The sequence below is a fragment of the Euleptes europaea genome, chromosome 4 (assembly GCF_029931775.1).
Source record: "Euleptes europaea isolate rEulEur1 chromosome 4, rEulEur1.hap1, whole genome shotgun sequence".
NCBI lineage: Eukaryota > Metazoa > Chordata > Lepidosauria > Squamata > Sphaerodactylidae > Euleptes > Euleptes europaea.
The window spans coordinates 91,344,681-91,366,217 of record NC_079315.1 but is presented as its reverse complement, the minus strand read 5'-3'; the positions used below and the strand labels follow the sequence as shown (position 1 = coordinate 91,366,217).

Below are 21,537 nucleotides of genomic sequence, written 5' to 3'. Positions count from 1 at the left end.
TGCTAAACTGAACATCTGAAACCTCTCTGAACACTTCAAGCCCAACCTGAGACCGCCAATGTGGGCAAATAAATGACACCAGTGTGTGCACTGTGTTTTATGCTCACTCAGCACACAGGAAATATGTAAAAGAAAGGAAGCCCTACCACCAAGATGCAGAGAGCATAACAATTGCACCCGAGACCATGGCAATCCTGTTGCCGACTACCAATCATGGAGCAGCATCTCAATGATCTTCACATGACAGGCAGCGACAGCAGGAGTTAACTGCTGCTTGCTCACACAGCCATGCCCCTGCCCTTCTGACATCAGCCTACTCCTGCCCATACACAGAACACAAGGGAGAGAACAAAGAGACTGCAACATCCCCCTACACACAGTAAAGGCAACCTGTGAATAACCAGAGGGCAGCTTAGAATAAACACACAGAGGGGAATGACACAGATGCAGGTTTGAGCCCCTTCCTTGAAACCAGGCACCCTTTTGCCGGGCACATACAGAAGGAAGAAAACATGGCTACTCCACCCACCCAACCCACATGCCTTTAGAGTTCACTTGGCAGAGGGAACCCTGATAGAACTCCCAAGATCTCTCAGTGAACAGATTTCACTGAGTTGGTCAACTTTGCCTAGATCTTTTTCCAAATCTAGCCCTCTAAAATGATCTTATATGTACTTGTGGTCAAAGCAGCTTGTACCACTCTTTAAAAGCCTAGATTTAGAAAAATTCATACTTCATACTTAAACATAATTAAATAAAAGGGAAGTACACGAGAAAACAAACACATATGAAACTGCTGACGATGACATTAAGAGGCCAAAAAATTCATTCATGACATCAGCTTTATCAGTAGAAACATCTATTACTGATGCTATAAACCAATACATTGATATGGAAGACCAAGAAATATAGCAGATAACTTGAGCTTAAATATGATAGAGAAGAGACCGTCAAATAGGAGACAGCTGGTGTACAATAGGAGCTAAGAAGGTGCCAAAAAGCCCCAGGCCAAGTTTAAAACTTGCCACAATCATGAATCAACTAAAATATCATAGGCAAGCCACTAATCACTCAGTTTTAGAAAAGGAGAATTCTCCCCACCCCTTATCAATCTGCAATATGACAATAATAGCTAACTATCTGAGGTAACAAAAGAATTACTAACATATGAAAGTCAAGCAATCCTATTTCTACAGTAAAGAACTTGCTTGCAAGAAATGTATTTTTAAAGGATGAGTTGATACAGGAAGGGTGCATTTTGAGAAAAACTGTTCTCTCTCTCCCATGTTTAATGTCCCTCTTTGTTTATTTTTCTCATTGAAGGAAGCATATGAAAGGTGCATAAAAGGAACATCCCAGCGACACACATTCAGATAGCCCTTACCCACTACAATCTAGCATTCGTGTGGCAATAGTGTTCCTGAGTGGGCTCTTTCATTCTCAATCAGCAATTCCTTCAATGCCATTCTGTTTTAAAAAATGGCCCTTCTTCCTAGTAAGAGTGATACCGTGATGCTGCCACAAATATTTAAACCGTAATAGCAATGAGAGTGAAATGAAGCAAATCTAAGCAGCTACATGTGGAAACAGTTACAATGGATAAGAAGGCCAGTTTCTAAACATACAAAGGCTCTGAAACTGCAGCCAATTTGGGATAGTAAGTTGCAGCAACCAGTGCTCCCCAAAGCCCCTTTTCCCTAAAAAAAACCCATCTAAACACATCATTCTATATATTCAAACTATTTTTTAACATATTCAGAAAACTACAATGAGAGCCCAATGATTTAGTATTTCTGGTTGTTAAAAAATAAGACCTGGCTGCTAAGCTACAAAACAGGATCTGGTCTGCTTCCAAGAAACCTTTCCACTGTTCCTTTTCCATTGTAAATACCCATCTTTCAAGTATTTATGCACAAGTGCTTCAAAGGAAAAAATGGTTCTGCTACAAAGAAAAAATGTTTTAATGTAGTCAAGTAAAGAATCAGGCATTTGCATTTACCCTGGCAAAGCAGGTTACATGATCCATCACTGACTGGTAAGAAATAATGCAAACTAGGCAAGAGAGGGAGCAAAAGGTCTGCAATTTTGATTCACCTGTTATGAGTAATTGTTAACAAGACTGAAAGTGATATGCTGAAAAGCAGAAGAGTTGGTTTTTATACCCCACTTTTCTCTACCTTTAAGGAGTCTCAAAGGAGCTTACAATCACACTCCCCCCCCACAGACACCTTGTGAGGAAGGTGAGGCTGAGAATGTTCAGAGAGAACTGTGACTAGCCCAAGATCACCCAGCAGGCTTCACGTGGAGGAGTGGGGAATCAAACTCGGTTCTCCAGATTAGAGTCCACTGCTCTTAACAACTACACCACGCTGGGTCTCCAGGTCTTGTCATTAGCCATCCAGAGGAACTGGCTGGTGACTGTGTGAGACAGGATGCTGGACTAGATGGACCACTTTTCTTATGTTCTTTAAATATAACTTATAACTTATGCTCTAATGTGCTGTGAATGTATTATAACAAATGATGCACCAAGAGTGCAATAAGTACTGAATATACATTCAGGACTAGGGTTTACAACAAAGTATGTTTTTTAATAAATGAATGATAATTCCATATGGGAAGCTATGTTAGTGCCCAGCAGCAAAATACAACAGAAGCCCAGTAGCTCCTTAAAGACCAACATACTTTATTCTATCCTAAGCTTTCATGAATCAGATTTCACTTCAAATGAAACTGCTTAACTGACCGCTAACTCACAAAGTTTATGCTGGGATAAAGTTTATTAGTCTCCAAGGTGCCAGCATGAACGAACATCTTCTGTGATAAATGCCCCTCAAAATAATCAGAAATTAGAATCATTTAAAAGAGAAATTGAAGTCACATTTTTCAATGAACCAGCTTTGTAGCTTAGAGTTCATTCTGGTGATTTCCTCTAAAAATGATGCTCTGGAAGAAACAGCAAATGTTTGATATTTATCCATACTAGTAGCAAATAGACTTTCAGTGGAAATGCAGTATTGTTACAGTTATAAAACAGTGTCATGAATGTACGTAATAAGTAAAAAGACAGGCAGAAGTGTTAAGAGTTGGGAGGAAAGTCCCAGCACTAGTACAGCAAATTCCTGTTACAGAACCCTGTTGACAAATGAATGCAGACAAAATGTGTGATGGTATACAGGCACTACTTTGCATTATTTTCTTCCCAGAATTTCAACCAATGCATTCGCACCATCAGATTATAAAGAACTGAAATAAATGCCCAGGTGGAAAATACTATTTTGCTGCTCAAAAATCAGCTCTTGCTTCCAGTTCTAAAGTGACAATAATTCTGTATTAAGATCTGTCAAATATCTAAAAGTATGTGCAGTTTTTTGTACCTGTTTAACTACCATGATTTCCCCCCTAAGCATCCAAAGAGCTGTTAGTCTTGGCAGGGATGCTGTGAACCTTCCACACTTCCTAAGATTCCATGGGGAGAGGGCATTACTATTTACCAGTTTCAGTCCAAAGTGCAGACATGACTGAATTGTTCAAATAAAAACCTTGTGGAAGCCTTCATGATCATCCACTCACACAGGATGCATTTCAAGTTTGGGAGGACCATTTTTCTATATTCTTTTTCAAGTGAGAAACGCATGCACCAAATATTCACACTATGATGCCATTCAACTTTTTACTAGAAAGTCAAAGAAGAGTGAACGGTCATAGAAGCTATGTAGAGTGAAAAATTAAATGCATTTAAATTAAAAATTAAATTTATTTAATATATAACATACACCTCTCCAATAAGTTGAGGCAGTAGATCTGGACCATTTATTGCTTGGTTTTCAAAGTATGATATTGGGGGGGTGGGGGAGAGAGATGTTTGACTTTTAAGTTTTAAAAATTATTATAGTAGACAATTAACCTGAGATTTCAACTACATTCATTTGGCTTTTGTACATTTGGCATAATTTTTATTTCATTTTAAAAGCTAAATTACTCTAACAAACTACCTCCTCTTTCAGTGCATGTTTCTTCTGTTCCAAACTGATTTCTTTCGCTCTCATCAGCTGCAGAGTCTCCTTAGAAACTGCATATTGAAGTTTCTCCATCCGTTCCACTGCTGCTGCCCATGCAGCCTTGCCAAACTTTTTCTGGTCTGCTCGCATTCTGTCATACACAGCTGTTAAAAAAAAGAAACAGCCAGTTTATCACCTTGTACCTGGAATTGTTTCATGCTCTATTATAAAGCTTAATTCAGATCAGTCTTGTATGTGCTTACTTGGTCAAATAGTAAATTTGAAACAGACAAGTATCTGTCAGACACAGGTACCAGTCTTAGAACAAACACAAACTTGCTAAGTAGTCCTATCTCCCCACTTTTTTGGGGGGGTGCAGGACGGTATAAAATAGTTTGCAAGACCTGAGCAAGGCTGTTAACGATAGGACATTTTGGAGGACACTAATGCACAGGGTCGTCATGAGTCGGAAGTGACTCGACGGCACTTAACTCACATACGTCAAATAAGAAGATAGTAGTGTCCCATGACACAGTTTGGTTTTGATGATGGCTTCATGCTGTTCACACAAAAATGATACAGGTATGGATGACATGTATAGTAATGGTGCTCCCATCCAAAAGCCTGTTTTCTTTACTTGCTATCAATTCAAAGCATGCAGGCTCAAATTAAAAGATTTGGTGTAAAAAATTAACACTCTGTAATAATGAACACAAGCTATTTAGGGTTAAAGAAAAATAGTGTTATTGTCACACATAGATGCAATATAAGTGTTGGATTCACACATAAATCACACAAAAATCAACAAACTTTACAAGGTCCCAATATAACCATAAAGGCACCATCAACACAAAAAACTCAAGTCCATTCTATTGGTGAAAAATAAAATAAAAATAAAAATGCAGACAGAAAGTCCTGACAAATAGAACTCAGTGGCCGTAGCCAAACAGCAAAACAAGTCCCGCAGACCAGATGAACATACAGTCAAAAAAGCCGGGAGGGCACGGAGCCCCTCACACCGCGGCAGAAGCAGTAGTACTCACGAAGCGGCCAAGCCGCGCCGGGGAGGAAAAGGAAAGTGGCGGAGCCGCACGGGGACTGGAACGCCCGAAGCTTTCGTGCACTCTTCAATGTGGGTCTCCTGGCTGGAGAGACCCATTGGGACTGGGGTTCTCCCGGATGCGGGGAAGGTGGAAAAGTCGAAAAACCCCATGGGAACAGATGTCACCGTAAGAACACAAAAAGAACACGTGAAGTCCAACTCCGACGCCACCTCTAGGTTGGTCGGCGTTTCGATGCTTCGTCAGCAAGTTGGTCTTCCTTTTGTACTTTATAATTTTTTATGGGCGAATTTTCCCGTCTGACTTTACTTGGGCAAGAAGCCTCTATGTGTAAAGAAGGACCTGCTCCGGTTCCTAATCTATTCGTGAGTACTACTGCTTCTGCCACAGCGCAAGGGGCTCCGTGCCCTCCCGGCTTTTTCGACTGTATGCCCATCTGGACTGCGGGACTTGTTTTGCTGTTTGGCTACGGCCACTGAGTTCTATTTGTCAGGACTTTCTGTCTGCATTTTTATTTTTATTTTATTTTTCACCAATAGAATGGACTTGAGTTTTTTGTGTTGATGGTGCCTTTATGGTTATATTGGGACCTTGTAATGTTTGTTGATTTTTGTGTGATTTATGTGTGAATGCAACACTTATATTGCATCTGTGTGTAACAATAACACTATTTTTCTTTAACCCTAAATAGCTTGTGTTCATTATTACGAGTGTTAATCTTTTACACCAAATATTTTAATTTGAGCCTGCATGCTGGTTGTTGTTGCATAACTTAGTTATTTCAGCATAGGTATTGAGTTTTTGCTAAATCAATTCAAAGCAAACGGGTGATATCACAGTCAGTATTTCGTGAATGAAGAAGGCTCTAGAAATTTACATAAACCACTGCCAGTGATCAGAGGCACAGTAATAAGGTATAAACAAGATCTCTGATTGTAAAAATGTGAAGTTGCAGAAATCTATTACCTTTCTGTGCTTTAGCTGTTATTTCAAAGTACTTCACAGTAAGGTCTTGAATAGAAAGTACAGCCATGTGGGCCTTCCGCTGCCAATCTGCATCTTCTTTTTGTAGACTCTCAATTCTTCTTGGTCCTAAGTAATCATTCTCTATGGAAATCTGGAAACAGAGCGATCTGGTATGTCCACCACCAAATTAAAGGATACCTTCAAAGAAGCTTGTTTGTTTAAGACACAAACACAATGTTCTCCAAGTATTCTACCTACAGGTGCAAAACCTGCCATTTAGCAAACCGAATGTTTTGAAATCACCAACCACAGGCAAAACTGCAAACAGGTACATAGGATAAAAATCATCAGATGATAAAAAGAGCGATGAATATAACTAGTGGGGAGAGGTAGATGGTCATGTGCTTTGCCATAGTATATGTAACCAAAGTTTGGAAAGAAAGCTCAAGAATCAAGAAAGAAGGGGAGAATCTCTGGTTTCTGCAACACTATAGTTGGATCCAGTCTAGATATTTACTAGACATTTCTGTGAGTCCAAGGATTTCCACCAATAGAGTGCAATTTCCCCATCTTCCCCCTCTAACAGCAGACTGAAATGCCTCCCCCAAATTGTGTTCCAGGAGGTCCCCTCTGTCCAAGGAATACCACTTCCGAGAGCATTTCAGGCTGCCGTAAGGGGCAGGAGACAAGAAAATCATTCTTCATGGGTGAACCTCCTTGCGCCAGCAGAAACTTTTGTTTGGATCCAACCCTAAGTTTTATTTGATCTGCACTTTTATTATAATACCAGTCCTGTAGACTATAACTGTTTCTTAAATGATTTATTTCTAGCCACTATACTGTCATACATTTTCATCAGTTTCAGGTACGGGAATGGATATTTATCCCAATGACAATCTTGAACAGAAAACCAGTTGCACAAAGAAGAGACTTACTCCTTTCTCCCAGCCTATTTTTCAGGTAAAAAATATCCTCAAGTGCTGTTCCATCCCCCGCCTCTACAAAAAGAAAGCCAATTGGGGGGAGCACTTCCTACTGAAAAAGTTTCAAGGAGAAACAGTGACATACCTCCTTCTCCCATCTTGCACTCAAGATAGCACTCTTCTGTAGTTGTTTTTCATTTTTGCATGTCAGATAAAATTTGGCCATGAAAGAAGAGAAACTGGACCCAATATCGTTTATACCAAAACCTCTGTACATTGCTAGCTCTTTGAGCAGGAACTGCATCCCATATTCCGTATGACATCTCACATGCGGTTCCCATAGGTACAGGTACCACTATTCTTGGGAATATAGTCCTTCCTTTCCGTGTGTTTTTTTCCTTCTATATTCAGTGCCCTGACCCAAAATCCTCTCAGGGTAAAAACTACACCTTACAGGAGAGACATGGCCTCTGCTAAAAAAAAAAAAAAAATGCAGCCCTGTGTCTCCTTCTCTTGTCCCTCCCAGTAATACATTGAAGTTAAAAAAAAAAAACCCAGCTGCATAAAGAGTTATCATTGGCCTCCAAACCTCCTTGCAACCTTACAAAGAGCAGCAGGAAAAATCAGCTGGTAATGCCATGGCATACGTACTCTTTTAGCTACATGACACCATGGGAGGAAGAAGGAAGAGACTTGAGGCTGATGTTTTTGGCAGCAGCTGTTCCATCTTCCAAAGCCTCCCACAAAAACTTGTGCGTGCAGAATTTCTCTTTCATTCAATTAAAAGGACACACAAATACCCTGACCACACACACATTTTTACACCAAAATCCTGCTGCTGTCATATGCAGACAAGGCTTCCTAAAAATAGGTCTTTCTCGGACAACCGATGGATGATATGGCAGACTCAAAGAGTGGATCAAAAGAACATTCAGTACATTCAAAGGGATAATGCAGCTCTTGGGAATTTGGTTTATGTTCATTCTCACAGCATAAGTCCAGCCTACAAAAGTGTTATTACAGTGTGGATTCCACAAAATGGGACAATGCAGTTAAAGCAGCTGTAGGCATGACCCAATCTGTGCCCTATGGGTGTGGCTATGGGAGTGCACTGCTCTCTACAAGTGGAGGGTGGGGGCTGATGGAAGAAGGGGGTTGGCAGGAAAAAATTCTACAGAAGCTACAATTGGAGGATGCAATAATTTGGAGGGACATGGATTATATCTATGCTAGATATAAATAACTGTCCCAAGGCAAGTCAAAAGTGGCCAAAACTTCCAGAAGAGATGAAAATAGAGTGTTTTATTTCATATGTTCTTTGGGGTTTTGGTTAGTACCTTTATTTGCTGTCGCCTGAGCATTGCAAGTTCCCTCATATCTCGGAATGGCTGCAGTAAGTACTGATAGAGTTCTGTGGTGGCTTCAGCAAGGCTACCATATGCTTCATCTTCCATTTGATACAATTCAAGCAGCTCTACCATGCTTTCTGTATTCTTATGTTTTTCCAGGAGCTGTATACAAAAAAAAAAATAAAGCAAAATAATCTATCAGTACACATCCATTACTTTTTTTATCAAGGCAAAGCAGGTATATTGATTGACTAGCATTTGCAACTAGTGTGAGTCTATGTAATACCTTAATGAATAGCATTGACATCAGTTACACTGCAATTATTCAATAAGTTACCCATCTAAGCTGCAATGACAGCAATGACTTGTACGCAAGCAACTGCACAAAGGGCTTCAGCCTTCATTTCAGCGTGGCATATCTGTTCTGCTCCAGCCCAGACCTTCATCTCTTGAACCTCCAATTACTGGGCACTTCATCTGCTGCAGTTTCTTTTCTTTTTGGCAATTTTACCCTCCCCTAGATAAATAGATTCAGGAAGATCCCACAACTTAACACATATTTCTGAAATACATCAATCCCAGCTATGTTGTCCAAAGCCTTCAGCTGCCTACAAGAAATCTCAATTTATTGTTCACTAAATAATCAACTGTATGTATGTAAACTATATGCACGTAAACTGAAGTTCTAACAATTTTGTTACAGCTTCAGTTTACATGTATATATATTTTTTTCAGTTTACATGCATATATATATATATATCATAATATTAAGGGCCAAAAATAATTTTATCTCCAGCTCCACTCAAGTATGTAGGTAGTACATGGTAAAGGTGTTATCAGTGTTGCTGGACTTAAGATAATGCACAAATATGTATCAAGCAATCTTTGGCAACTTGTCTTAGACCCCATTATTTTAAAAGTGATCATTGCAAGGAGGGAAGAGGAGGTGATGGGACAACAGTGGGGAAGATCCAACCATCATAAGGAGAGTTCCTCCAACAGAGCCGCTTAAGATGGAGGAAGGCTCCATTAGCAGGAAGAAAGCTTCAACATTTGCTCTGTGGAGTAGATCACAATAGGTAGCCGTGCTAGTCTGTCTGTAGCAGCAGAAAAGAGCAAGAGTCCAGTAGCACCTTAAAGGCTACCAAAATTTCTGGCAGGACATGAGCTTTTGTAAGTCACAGCTCACTTCTTCACATACAGCTAGAATGTGAGTCCATCTGTCCTTCAGTAGAGAAAAGTGAATTCAGACACCCAATGGCAATAACATGGAAACAGCAGGTAAATGACAACAGCAGGCATGACTGGATTAGGTGTGATATGCACAAGGGCGGTAGGCATGGAGAAATCAGCATTGGTAATGAGACAGGAATCCTAGGTTTGTGTTCAATCCAGGAAAATGCATTGTCTTGAGCTTCATTGTTAGTTGTAATTCAGCAGTATCTTTCTAATCTCCCTTTGAAATCCCTTTGTAGAGTAGTAAGATACTGGGAGGACCCTCTCTAGTGGGGGCACCTCACAATGTAAGCAGAGCAATGCAGGGAGAAGATATAATCTTCCCTCCCCGCACTGCATTGCCAACCCCTAAGCTGCTGTAGCATTCCAGAGGTGAGGCAGCAATTTGGGAATGCTGCACAGCTTGATTTACAGCACATCAAACAATGAAAGTTACAATTGCAAACAAGCCTGGAGAAGAGTTGTCTCCTTTTCATAGAGGCTTAATGGAATGGGTTTTTTTACTAGGTGGTTAGGCATCTCATGCCATGAAAAACTTCAGATGCCCATTTCTAAACATGAACCCTTTACTGAAGGGGATAGGATACTTTTCTCCAGACCTGTTGGCAACACTAGTAAAGGAGGAGATTCAGATTTGCCCCACCCCCTCCTCTCACTGTCTGGGATACATCCTTTTATCTTTGTTGATAGTAGGGGAGGGAATTCCCTCTTCACCTCTCCCTCTCACAGCAAAGGGGCTAGCTCCTACAAAGGACACAAAAGCAGCATAACAAGGCCACCCACAGAAAAGTCAGAGGTTTCCATTTAAATAAACTGTACATAAAATATGGCTTTGTAAATCAACCAAAAGAAGAACAAAAAAGCCAAACAACCACCTGAAAGGGACTGAATATGCTCTAAAAATCATGAACGGCTAAAAGTTGCTCAGAGTCAATTAAAGGAACAAACAGAAAGGGGAAACGGGCCTGCTTAAGCTCCTTTGAGTTTATAAGATCATGCAGAAGAATGTCCCAACTTGTTCCACCCTCCCTACTGTTCACAAGCCTTCCTCCCAGTGTGTTTTGTTTTTTTGCTATTATCAGCATTGTTTAGTGTATTTACTAATCACCTCTGCCTGGGTGTTGTACAATAAAGATACTGGGGCTGAAACTTGTGTCTGCAGTAGCTACCTTCCAAGTTTGTCAGAGCCTCATCAACACACATACAGCCCGCCTTGACAGCTGTTCCTTAGGAACTGTTCCCTATTTAGTATTAAAATTTGGTGCTTTAAAGAAAAGATGCACCACAACTGTAAAGAACAACTTTAACTGTATGCATTACAAGAATGGTACATTCTTTAAAAATACAGCTAATGAAACATATCATATAACATTTTCTTATGGTCTCACAATGTGCTCCTTATTTTGAGGTTCTAATAGATGCTTTCTTTTCATGCTGTTCTCCTCAATCAGGTTATCTGACAACTGGCTATTCTGCCATCTCTCTCCTCCTCTCAGGCTAAGATGATCTGTGGTGGCAAGTGGCGAAGGAGGTGCTACCTCAGCTAGAATTACTGGGAACTGGATCATGGACAGCTCTCACCCGGCTCTTCTGTCTTTCTCTCTTCTCCCCTCTGAGAAATACAGTTCTTTAGTAGTCCTCTGGTGGACAAAACAGTTCTTAAGCAGCCTGGCTGTGACACTTTGAGGGGAATCACTTTGAGCTGGAATCACTAGGAAGCTGGATGATGGGCAGCTTTCTCCTCCCAGAAGGGCAAGACAAGTCTTCAATAGCTTTGTTTTCATCACTTAAAGGGCTTTGAGCCTATCCTTCTGTTTCTATGAACGGGGTTTGCAAGGGGGATGGGTCTTTTTTTCCAAAATAATATTTTCTTGCACGCCCGGGGAGTCCCTCAGTTTGTCTCTGGATAGTCTTGTTTTGCTGTCTGACTGGTTTACATGGGACCACCAAGCCTTTTATCAGAAGGAATTATCTCTCTCCTAAGTAACTTTTATACTTCTGTTTTAGTTTATGATATTCCCATAAGGAAGAAATAAACTTTTAAAATATTTTTCTCTTTAAAAAAGTCAAAAATTAAATTTATTTTCCCATGCTGCTCATAGTTAAGACAAGACAGAATACTGTCTCCCACAGTTGCCATATAGGAATGCCAGCCTCCAGGTGGAACTTGGGGATCACCCGAATTACAGCTCATCTCCAGTTGATAGAGATTAGTTTCCCTGGAGAAAATGGATGGTTTGGAGGTGGACTCTATGGCATTGTACCCCACTGAGGTCCCTGTCCTCCCCAGGCTCCATCGCCAAATCTCTAGGAGTTTCCCAACCTGGACCTGGCAAGCCTCGCCCCCCCATTCCCGGCCAGGGGGAACCTGGGAATCCTAGAATTTGCCAAGCTGATGGCCTAGAAAGCGGGGATCAAAGGCCAAAACTTTCCCTTGTTGCTGCTCCTCAGCAACCGGCATGAAGAAGAATACGGTTTCCACGCATGCTTCCAAATGTTCAGCCACCATGCCTAATACCTATTGAGGGACCTATCCTCTATGAATTTGTTCAATGCCTGTTAATGCCCTCCCCCCCCAGCTGGTGGCTATTGCCACATCTCATGGCAGTGAGTTCCACACGTTAATTATGCATTGCATGAATACTTTCTTTTGCCCATCCTGAATTTACATTTTAAAGATTATAAATAATTTGTTAGCAGTATTTTGAGGCTGAAGTCTGTGAGTAAAGAGATCACACTAAAAGAGTTTTAAAAAAACTACACCGCACGATCCATTTCCATGTAAGTGAATTTGTCTTTGCACAGAAGGACTGGCACAGACCTTAACAGAACCCCGTTTCCTACCCCTCCTGCTCATGGTTGCACAGAGATGCTACAAAGCAGCAGGCTTGAGTAAGCTTAATGGAACATGCAGCAGCCTCACATTCCCAGTGAGTGGATGAGGCCCTTACATTTTATTCCTTTTTAAATCTGAAAAGTGTCTAATGGAGAAACTTCTGTTTTTTTACATGGGAAAATATGGGTGTCATGTCTTTATTCTGCAAGCCAGATATGGACTCCATTGAGATGTCCAGACCTTTACACCATCACTGTTACAAGAATGAGACAATTGTGGGTGACTCATGTAGCTTCGCCATGATAGCAACCACAATCAGGAAGGATGAGTCTGGGAAGGAAACAGCTCTTCTGAGCCCAAGCCTCAGAATCAGCACCCCTCCCAGGGTATAGCCCCCCTCAAAGTGGTCTTCTAGAACCCTTTTCTAGAAACCTGCTCCCCAGCTATCTCAGAAATAACAATCACCAAGCCCCACTTGTTGGAGACAATGGAGGATCCACCAGGAGGTCTCAGACCGTTGCAGAAGTACACAGGACCCTGCTCTAGGAAGATGAGGCTTGGCTGGATCTTCCTGGGCCTGCTCCAGGGTATAAGAGCTCAGTCTGATCCTGTCATCTGTTGGAACAAGTTATAAGACCTGGAGCTATGTGAGGTCCTACAGCTATCATCCAGCTCAGCCGGTTTTCTGACGCCTTGTTTTGCAGACAGACGTCACCTATGGTAATCCTTCAATTTAGAGCCTGCTCCTGCAAGGACTCGGCTGGGAGCCCAGAGGGCACAGCAAAGGCATAGCATGGGGTAATATTAAATAGCTTTGTTTAAAACAAAAGTGAAGTATGCTGATGATGTTACATAACATCCAGGCAAATGGAACAAAACCTATGCAATAGACTCCTCAATGTAAGGCATCTCCAAAACCTTGCTCAGATAATGGCAAACCACTCTTTATCTTTGTTCCTCCATGCTGCAGTTCTTATTGTTTAATAAACTGACTCAAATGATATATATAAGACAAATCAGATTCTATAATCCTATCCTGAAAAGGAAACTGATCAGACAGTTTGACTGTATAAAGTTTTTAGCGTTAAGAGTTAGTGTCAGGAGGCAACACAAGATTTCACTTGGCAGTTTTCAAATAGAAATCTTTAGAAAGGGACTTCCAAAATGTAGCATAAAAATGGACACAAAAATATATGCACATCTGATCTGGAATCCAAAACATACAGTTATACTTCAATAGTCTCTCATGGAAAATAACAAAAGATTTACCAGTACCAAGAAGAACTAGAAGTATAGGAATAGGCAATTTTTGGAAAGGAACGTAAGACTTCATTTTAGTGAGTGAATAGACTATTATTTAAATATCTAGGAAGCAGCTTACAACATTCCTTTGAAATGTGTTGTTGGAGGAGAGTGTTACGGATATCGTGGACTGCCAAAAAAACCCCAAATCATTGGGTATACATCAATTCAAGCCTGAACTGACCCTAGAAGCTAAAATGACTAAACTGAAGCCAACAAGAGATGGATTGACTCAATAAAGGAAGCCACAGCCCTCAATTTGCAAGATCTGAGCAAGGCTGTCAAAGACAAGACATTTTGGAGGACATTGATTCATAGGGTCACCATGAGTTGGAAGCAACTTGACGGCACTTAACACACAGCTTACAACATAAATAACAATAAAACTATCTGTAAAACAATAACAACAACACAATAACACAGGTAGACCAAATACGTGTGAACAAAAACAATTAATACAGCAGTAGATTAAAACAGGACAATGGTTTTAAACCCCTCTTAAAACCCTCTGCATAAAAACAGAGTTTTTATCCTTCTGTTGGGAAGAAGTTACATAATTTAGATGCCACTACTGGAAAAAAACCTAGCCTGGTCCTAGCCCAGCTAATCTTTTCATCAGTGGGTAAGTGTGCACGGAACCACATAATCCTTCAGGTTCCAGACCATGTAAAACTTTACAGGAAATAACCAGCAATACCCAGGAGCAAACCAGCAGCCAAGACTCCTTGTAAAACAGAGTTGCACTTACCTGTAACTGCTGTTCATCGAAGTCTTCGGTGCAGACACACATGTAGGACTGCGCCTGCGCGCAGGCCTGCCGCCAGTAACTTTTATTAGCCTTAGACCTCTAATTGGGGATGCCCCTCCCATTACTCAGGGCGGCTTCGCGCCAAACCCCCGTGTGCTCATGGGCGGGGCATCCCCTCCTCACTTCCTTGCCCGCCGCCGACCTGTATAATCTAGGGTCTGTAGCCTTGACATATCATGCGGGAGCATGTCACAGGGCATGTCCGGACACACTCTTGTTTGGGCTCAAGTATGAGATTACTGGTTTACCAGAAATCCAGAACAGGGCTCTGATAATCAAGGCTTTCATACATCCTGTAACCCTTGAGTCTCATTCCGTAATTATTCCTCTTTTTTTTTTTTTTAGGTCGACAGCAGGGTCGGAGGGAGGGATGTGTGTCTGCACCAAAGACTTCAATGAACAGCAGTTACAGGTAAGTGCAACTCTGTTTTCATCTTCAGTCTTCAGTGCAGCCCCACATGTGGGATTTTAACAAGCTTACCAGATGGAGGTGGGTGTCGATCTAAGCGAACAACGTCTGGAGGACTGCTCTTCCCACTTCTGCGTCTTTCCTTGCCTGCAGGTTCAACACGTAGTGTCTGACAAACGTGTCCTCATTTGCCCACGTTGCCGCTCTGCAGATGTCACCGATGGGAACCCTTCTGTGGAGAGCAGCGGAAGAGCCCTGTGCCCTGGTGGAGTGTGCTCGGACAATCAGGGGGCATGTCATGTTTGCTGCCTTATAAGCTAGCTTCACAGCTGAAACCACCCACCTCGCAATGGACTGTGGGGATGCTGGTTTTCCCTTTTTGGGGCCTTGATAGCAAATAAAGAGAGATTTTGACATTCTAAAATGTTTCGTTCTATCAATGTAGTACAGAATAGCCCTTTTAAGGTCTAGGGTGTGGAGGGTCTTCTCTGCTGGAGAAGCTGGTTTTGGGAAAAAGACAGGGAGTACCAGGTCTTGTGTCAGGTGAAAACTGGAAACCACCTTGGGTTTAAATTTGAGGCTGGAGTGTAACACAATTTTCTCATTATACACCTTAAGGAAGGGATTGTCATCCCTGAGAGCAGCGAGCTCTCCCACCCTCCTAGTTGACGGGACTGCAACAAGGAAGGCTACTTTGGCCGAAAGTATGGACAGTGGTATATGGGCCAATGGTTCAAATGGAGGTAGCATGATCTTGGCTAGTACCAAGGAGAGTGACTACTGAGGGATTAACTTGGGTAAGGGAGGAAATAAATTGTTAAGTCCCCTTAAGAAACGTTTGGAAAGGGGATGGGAAAACATAGTGTAACCCTCTATCTTATCATGAAAGGCTGATATAGCCGCCAAATGTACTCTCACAGAGGATACTGAGAGGCCTGTCTTAGTGAGATCCAATAGGTAGTCCAAAACATGGGGAAGTGGGCAAATGAAAGAGGAAACACCTCTGAATTTGGCCCAATCGGAGAATCTTTCCCATTTCCTGTCATAAGAATATTGAGTGGAAGTTTTCCTGGCTTGGAGAATGACCTCCTTCACAGGAGAGGAGAGACCAGTCTCTGTTGGGGTATTATCTTGGCTGCTAGATGTAATCTGTTCACATTGTGGTGAAAGAGGTCGCCCCACCTTAGGAGACCTGGATGTCTGGGAAGGTGCTTGTAATTCCCCCTTGCCAGCTGAACCAGCTCTGTAAACCGTATTTGTCGGGGCTAAAGAGGTGCAACCAAGATGCATGATGTGTTGTCCACTCTGATCTTTCCCAGAACCCTTTGTAAGAGTGGGAAGGGGGGGAAGGCGTAGAAAAGGGTGCCCGGCCAGGTGATCTGAAAGGCGTCCCCTAAGGACATCAGGTCGTTTCCCACTAGTGAACAAAATCTCTTTGCTTTTCTGTTTTCCCTGGTGGCGAATAGATCGACCTGGGGGGTGCCCCGAGCCTGAAATATTGGGTGCAGAAAGTGTCCCTGGAGTTCCCATTCATGATTCGTGAGGAACTTCCTGCTGAGGGAGTCTGCCCAGGTGTTGTGTATCCCTATATGAATGGCCCTCAGATGTATGTCGTTCAGGAGGGCCACCTGCCAGACTTTCTGTGCCTCTAAGCACAGAGGAATGGAGCCGGTGCCTCCCTGTTTGTTGATGTAATACACCGTGGAGGTGTTGTCTGACTGAAGCAAGGTCCGGGAGCCTCGAAGAATATCTGTAAAGGAGGTAAGTACATAACGTACAGCTCACAGTTCTAACAGGTTAATATGTAGGGATGACTCCGAGGCATCCCACCTTCCTTGGATGGACCTATCTCCACAATGACCACCCCAACCGTCCAAAGAAGCGTCTGTGGTAAGGGTGAACTCAGGACTCCAGTAGCCAAAGGGCATGCCTCTAAGGAGGTTACACTTGGATAACCACCACTGTAGGGATCGTACAATCCTCCTAGGGATTGAGAGTCTATACAATTGAGAGTGTCGGGATACATCAAAGGATCTGAGGAACTAATTTTGGAGTTCCCTCATTTTTAGTCTGGCAAATGGGGTGACTGCCGTAGTGGATGCCATAAGGCCTAGAAGTCTCTGGATTGAGAGGACTGGTTGGTGTCTACATCTGCTAAAATGTTGCACCAAACGTTTGATTGCTGCAATCCTATCTTGGGGCAAAAAGGCCTTCCCCTTGCTGGAGTCCAGTACAGCTCCTATGAACTGGGCCTGTAGGGAAAGGGTCAGTTTAGATCTCTTTAGATCAGTGGTTCCTAACCTTTTTTTGACCAAGGACCACTAGGACTTTTTTGTTCGGTGCAGGGACCCCAAGGTTCAAAATAAAAATTCTGAGAATTTGAAAATAAACTTTAATCATAACTGTTAGTTAAACATTAAACTTATAAAACTTATATATTATAAAAATATAATATATAAGTATTATATATTAAGTATTATATATTAAGTATTATAAACTTATATATTATAAAAATATATTCAAATATTATTCTAATATTTGAGTATATTTTTATAATAGAGAACTTTTAATTGAAAATATTGATTTATTATGGGTCTATAACTTTGTTTCGTGGACCTTAATTTAGTTCTCACGGACCCCTGGGGGTCCACGGACCCCCGGTTGGGAACCAGTTCTTTAGATTAACCAACAGGCCTAGTCTGTCGCATGTGGACAGGACTAATTAAAGGTGAGATGACAGGGTTGCAGGGCTGTCGGCTGTGAGTAACCAGTCGTCAAGGTATGGGAAAATACTGCATCCCTTGCTCCTAAAGTAAGACATAACTGTGGCCATACATTTAGTGAAAACCTTAGGTACCGTGGCGAGCCCAAAGGGGAGCACTGTGTACTGAAAGATCTCAGTGCAGTAACGAAACATGAGGTACTTTCTGTGATCAGGGAGTATAGACACATGAAAGTACACATCTTTAAGATCTAAAACTGCGAACCACGTACTGAGGGTGATAAGCTCCATAACAGAAGTCAGTGAGACCATGCGGAACTTCGAGATCTATAAACATTTATTGAGGATTCTGAGGTCAATGATGGGTCTGGAACCTCCATCCTTTTTCTCCACCATAAAAATTCTGGAGAAGAAGCAAAAACAAGTTGGGGAAACTCCCTTCAGTAAGAGCTCTTGCAACTGGGGAGAAAATTCAGGAAAAGTGTTGTCCCGTGCAGAACTGGCGGGAGAACAGGGAGGTTGAAACTTGAACTCTATGCGATAGCCCTCTGAAATAACCTTGAGGACCCAAGAGTCCGAACAAACAGAACGCCAAGCCTCGGCAAATTTGGCCAATCTATCCAGAAAGGGAAAGTCTTCCTGATTGGCCGATTCAGGTAGTCAGAACCTTTGGTTGGGTTGTCTTTGCTCCTTCTGATGGGGACTAGCAGCGGGTCTTTCTATAAACCCTTGCTTGTGTTGACCTTGATAACTAGGTTGGTGATGGAACTTGCTCTGGGTAGGATACGGTTGAAACCTCTGGTACCGTTGGCTCCTCTGGAAGGTAGGTCCGAAGATCTGCTGTCGGGGTTGATATCTATCACGTTGAGGCTGGAATGAAGGAGTGATGCCCAGGGATCTTGCCGTCTGTTGGTCCTTTTTGATATTTGTCAGGAACTCGGTAGTACCAGATGCAAACAAGGTGTCGCCCTCAAAGGAAAGGTCCTCGATCTGAGACCTCGTGTCCATGGGTAGGTCAGTGGTGCGCAGCCATGAGTGGCGTCTTAAAGTAATAGCTGAAGCCATTGATCTTGCGGCTGTCTCTGCGGCATGCTTGCCGGCACTGATCTGTTGTTTGGATAGACGAGTTGCCTCTGCCTGGATGAGTTTCAGAGCTGATCTGGACTCTTCAGAAAGGAGGTCTAGATGGGGGGTGGCCTTTTCCCATAGGAAGAGTTGATAACCCCCATTATTGTCTGGTAATTGGCAATGCGGAAGTTTAGGGCAGAAGATGTATATGCCCTTCTTCCCAGCTGGTCTAGTCGTCTGCTCTCTTTGTCAGAGGGGGTAGAGTGTTGACCTTGTCTTTGTCTGTTTTGCATCTCCCCGTGACTATAGAAGGAGGAGGAGGATGCACCATCAGGAACTCAGCCGAGTCAGGTTTTACATGGTAAAGATTCTCTACCTTCTTGGTTAACGGTGGAGCGGAAGCTGTTTCTTCCACACGGATTTTGCAATCTCAGTGAGGCCTTCTAGGATAGGAAAAGCAGCAATTCCTGGAGAATCAGGGTAAAGGCGGCTGAGGATCTTATCCTTAGGATTGTTATCTGAGGTGGAGATATTGATATCCAGGGCCTCCGCCATCATCTGCTCCGTCCTCAGCTTCAGGTACTCAGATGGTGAGACTGCCTCTATGTCACCTACTAGTTCGTCTGGTGAAGGTTCAGATCTCCCTTCTGAATTGTCTATTGAGGCTCCTGTTTCTAGGTCATCTGGAGTGAAGGGCTCCGTTGAGTCAGGGGAGTGAAGGCAGATTGCAGTAGTGGGGTGGTAGAGGTAAATGGTCTGCCTTGCAGGTTGAGTCGCCTGTAGCTGCAAAACGCAATCCACTCCTGGAGCAGTTCCGGGGAGATAGCAGGTTGAGCGGCAGGCGTAGGAATAGGCTGTGGAGGTCTCCTCGGATCCGAGGGGGTCGGATCCGGGGGGGTCGGATCCAACAATAGGAGCGGGTCTTCTAATGGATCCAGTTCAACATCCGAGAAGCACTGAAGTGGGGATCCGGCATGAAAGGACGGGGTTCTTGGTACCGAGATCGGAGCCGTCTGAAGGATAGTCGGATCCGATGACACATGCGCAGGTGTGGCCAGCTTGGAGCTTGGGCGGCTAGAACCGCTGCGCTTGTCCTTGTGCTTGGTGTTGTGTTTATGTTTCTTTGAGACGTGCGTCGGATCCGATTGAGGGGATGGATCCAAAAGTCTTGGATCTGAGCTGGATCAGGGGGTCGGCGATGGAGCCGAGCGGACGGGTCGATCGCCTAGTGATGCTTGGGAACCGGCTGACGGTGAAGGAGCCATCAGGGCCTTTTTCCAGAGTTGATCGAAAACTCACGAAATCGAAATGTCTGAAGGAGAAAAACTGCGGTCAGGCAAAAAGCTCCGTTCTCGGTGGCGGCAAAGAAGGAACTGAGGAGGGAGGGGATGCCCCACCCAGGAGCACGCGGCGGTTTGGCGCGAAGCCGCCCTGCGTAATGGGAGGGGCATCCTCAATTAAAGGTCTAAGGCTAATAAAAGTTACTGGCGGCAGGCCTGCGCGCAGGCGCAGTCCCATATGTGGGGCTGCACCAAAGACTGAAGATGAAATTATACCTGCTAGCTGCCTAGTCACTGCATTTTGAACCACATGAAGCTTCAATCACAGGTCAAACAGGCCGAATAATATGACTGCCCATATATCAAAGCTAAGTTGCTAAGCAATAAATTAGAAGGAGAAAGTCCTGAGCAATAAATTTAAAAGATACACATAAACAATGCTGGTTTCTAAACTAACAACTGCCATTGTAAAAGAGATCACAAAAGTCAAGTTAACTGAAAACACCACTGCAGCAGAAAAGGAGATGTATTTGCCAAGAAGTTTGGGAAATATTAAGGACAGTGATTAAAAGTGAGTGAGTGCATGCCCTGTATATTATATGCCACCTAACAATGTAATATTACAAAAGCACAGCAAAACTGGAAAAGGCATGGAAAAAGGCTAGCAGGCCTTCATTAACTTGAGTCCAAGTTCCAGAGCTTACTTTTGTGGATAAAGCTGCAGTGTTATATGCTTGCATAGTTTGCTTTACAACACTTGCCGTCATAATAGGTACAGCAACTCTCTAGACTCACCCAAACATTCACAATTGTTTAAATTTTCTTATTTTTCTTACTCATTACACTGAGTCAGATCACTGGCTCATCTAACAGCAGCAAGATCTCATCACCTCGTACCAAAGATCAATTACCTGAAGATGACTGAAATGAAAGCATGGACCTTCTGCATGCAAAGGATCTGCTCTTCCACTGACCTGTGGCTCTATCCCTTCTGAAGCCCTTCAAAAACCATTCAGTTTCCCAGGAAACCATACATACTCCCCACCCACCCCAAGATTCCACATTTTCTCCTAGTCTTCCATCTAAGTACAAAGAAGATGACAAAAATTGCACTAATGTGTAAATGGAAAGAGACTATTCTTTATTGCACCTTTACAAAGGGCTACACTTTTCTGGGTTCATATGAATAAAATGTGTCAAGTTCATTTTTCTTTAGTTTTACACACATACACCTCTACTGAAAAATGACTAATATAATGCATATACTGGCTTACCTGATATAGCAGATATGTATGTAGGGGATTTATGTGCTTTCCCCCAACCATCCATATAAATATTTTAATTGGGGAGGAAGTAAGCAAATGCTTTACAATCGTTAGAAATAAGGAGGCAAGCTAAAGGCTGCAAGCCAGAACACCCATTAACCTACTGTCCTAGATCCTCTGAAGGAAAAAGTCAATACACACGTGCTGAACCAGTAAAAATACTTCCAGAATACACACATCAATTTTCATGTATAACTATGCAAAAATAGTTAGAGAAATTATTCTGCAACTTTTCTCCTGTAGTTTTAATT

The 21,537-nt window shown here is 42.6% G+C and overlaps 2 protein-coding genes across 2 annotated transcripts in view; both read right to left on the bottom strand.

Annotated features, from left to right (window-relative positions):
* The window catches only part of JMY (junction mediating and regulatory protein, p53 cofactor), a 52,769-nt gene that overhangs the window by 16,526 nt on the left and 14,706 nt on the right, over positions 1-21,537 (bottom strand). The window contains exons 2-4 of the mRNA XM_056848157.1: positions 8,289-8,462; positions 6,029-6,179; positions 3,996-4,165 (exon numbers count right to left, since the gene is read on the bottom strand). Coding sequence (XP_056704135.1) covers positions 3,996-4,165; positions 6,029-6,179; positions 8,289-8,462 — 495 coding nt within the window. The remainder of the gene's footprint in view (positions 1-3,995; positions 4,166-6,028; positions 6,180-8,288; positions 8,463-21,537) is intronic.
* LOC130477037 (betaine--homocysteine S-methyltransferase 1-like) overlaps positions 5,499-21,537 on the bottom strand; it is a 76,596-nt gene continuing 60,557 nt past the window's right edge. The window contains exon 10 of the mRNA XM_056849028.1: positions 5,499-5,511. The gene's annotated coding sequence lies outside the window, so the exon portion shown is untranslated. The remainder of the gene's footprint in view (positions 5,512-21,537) is intronic.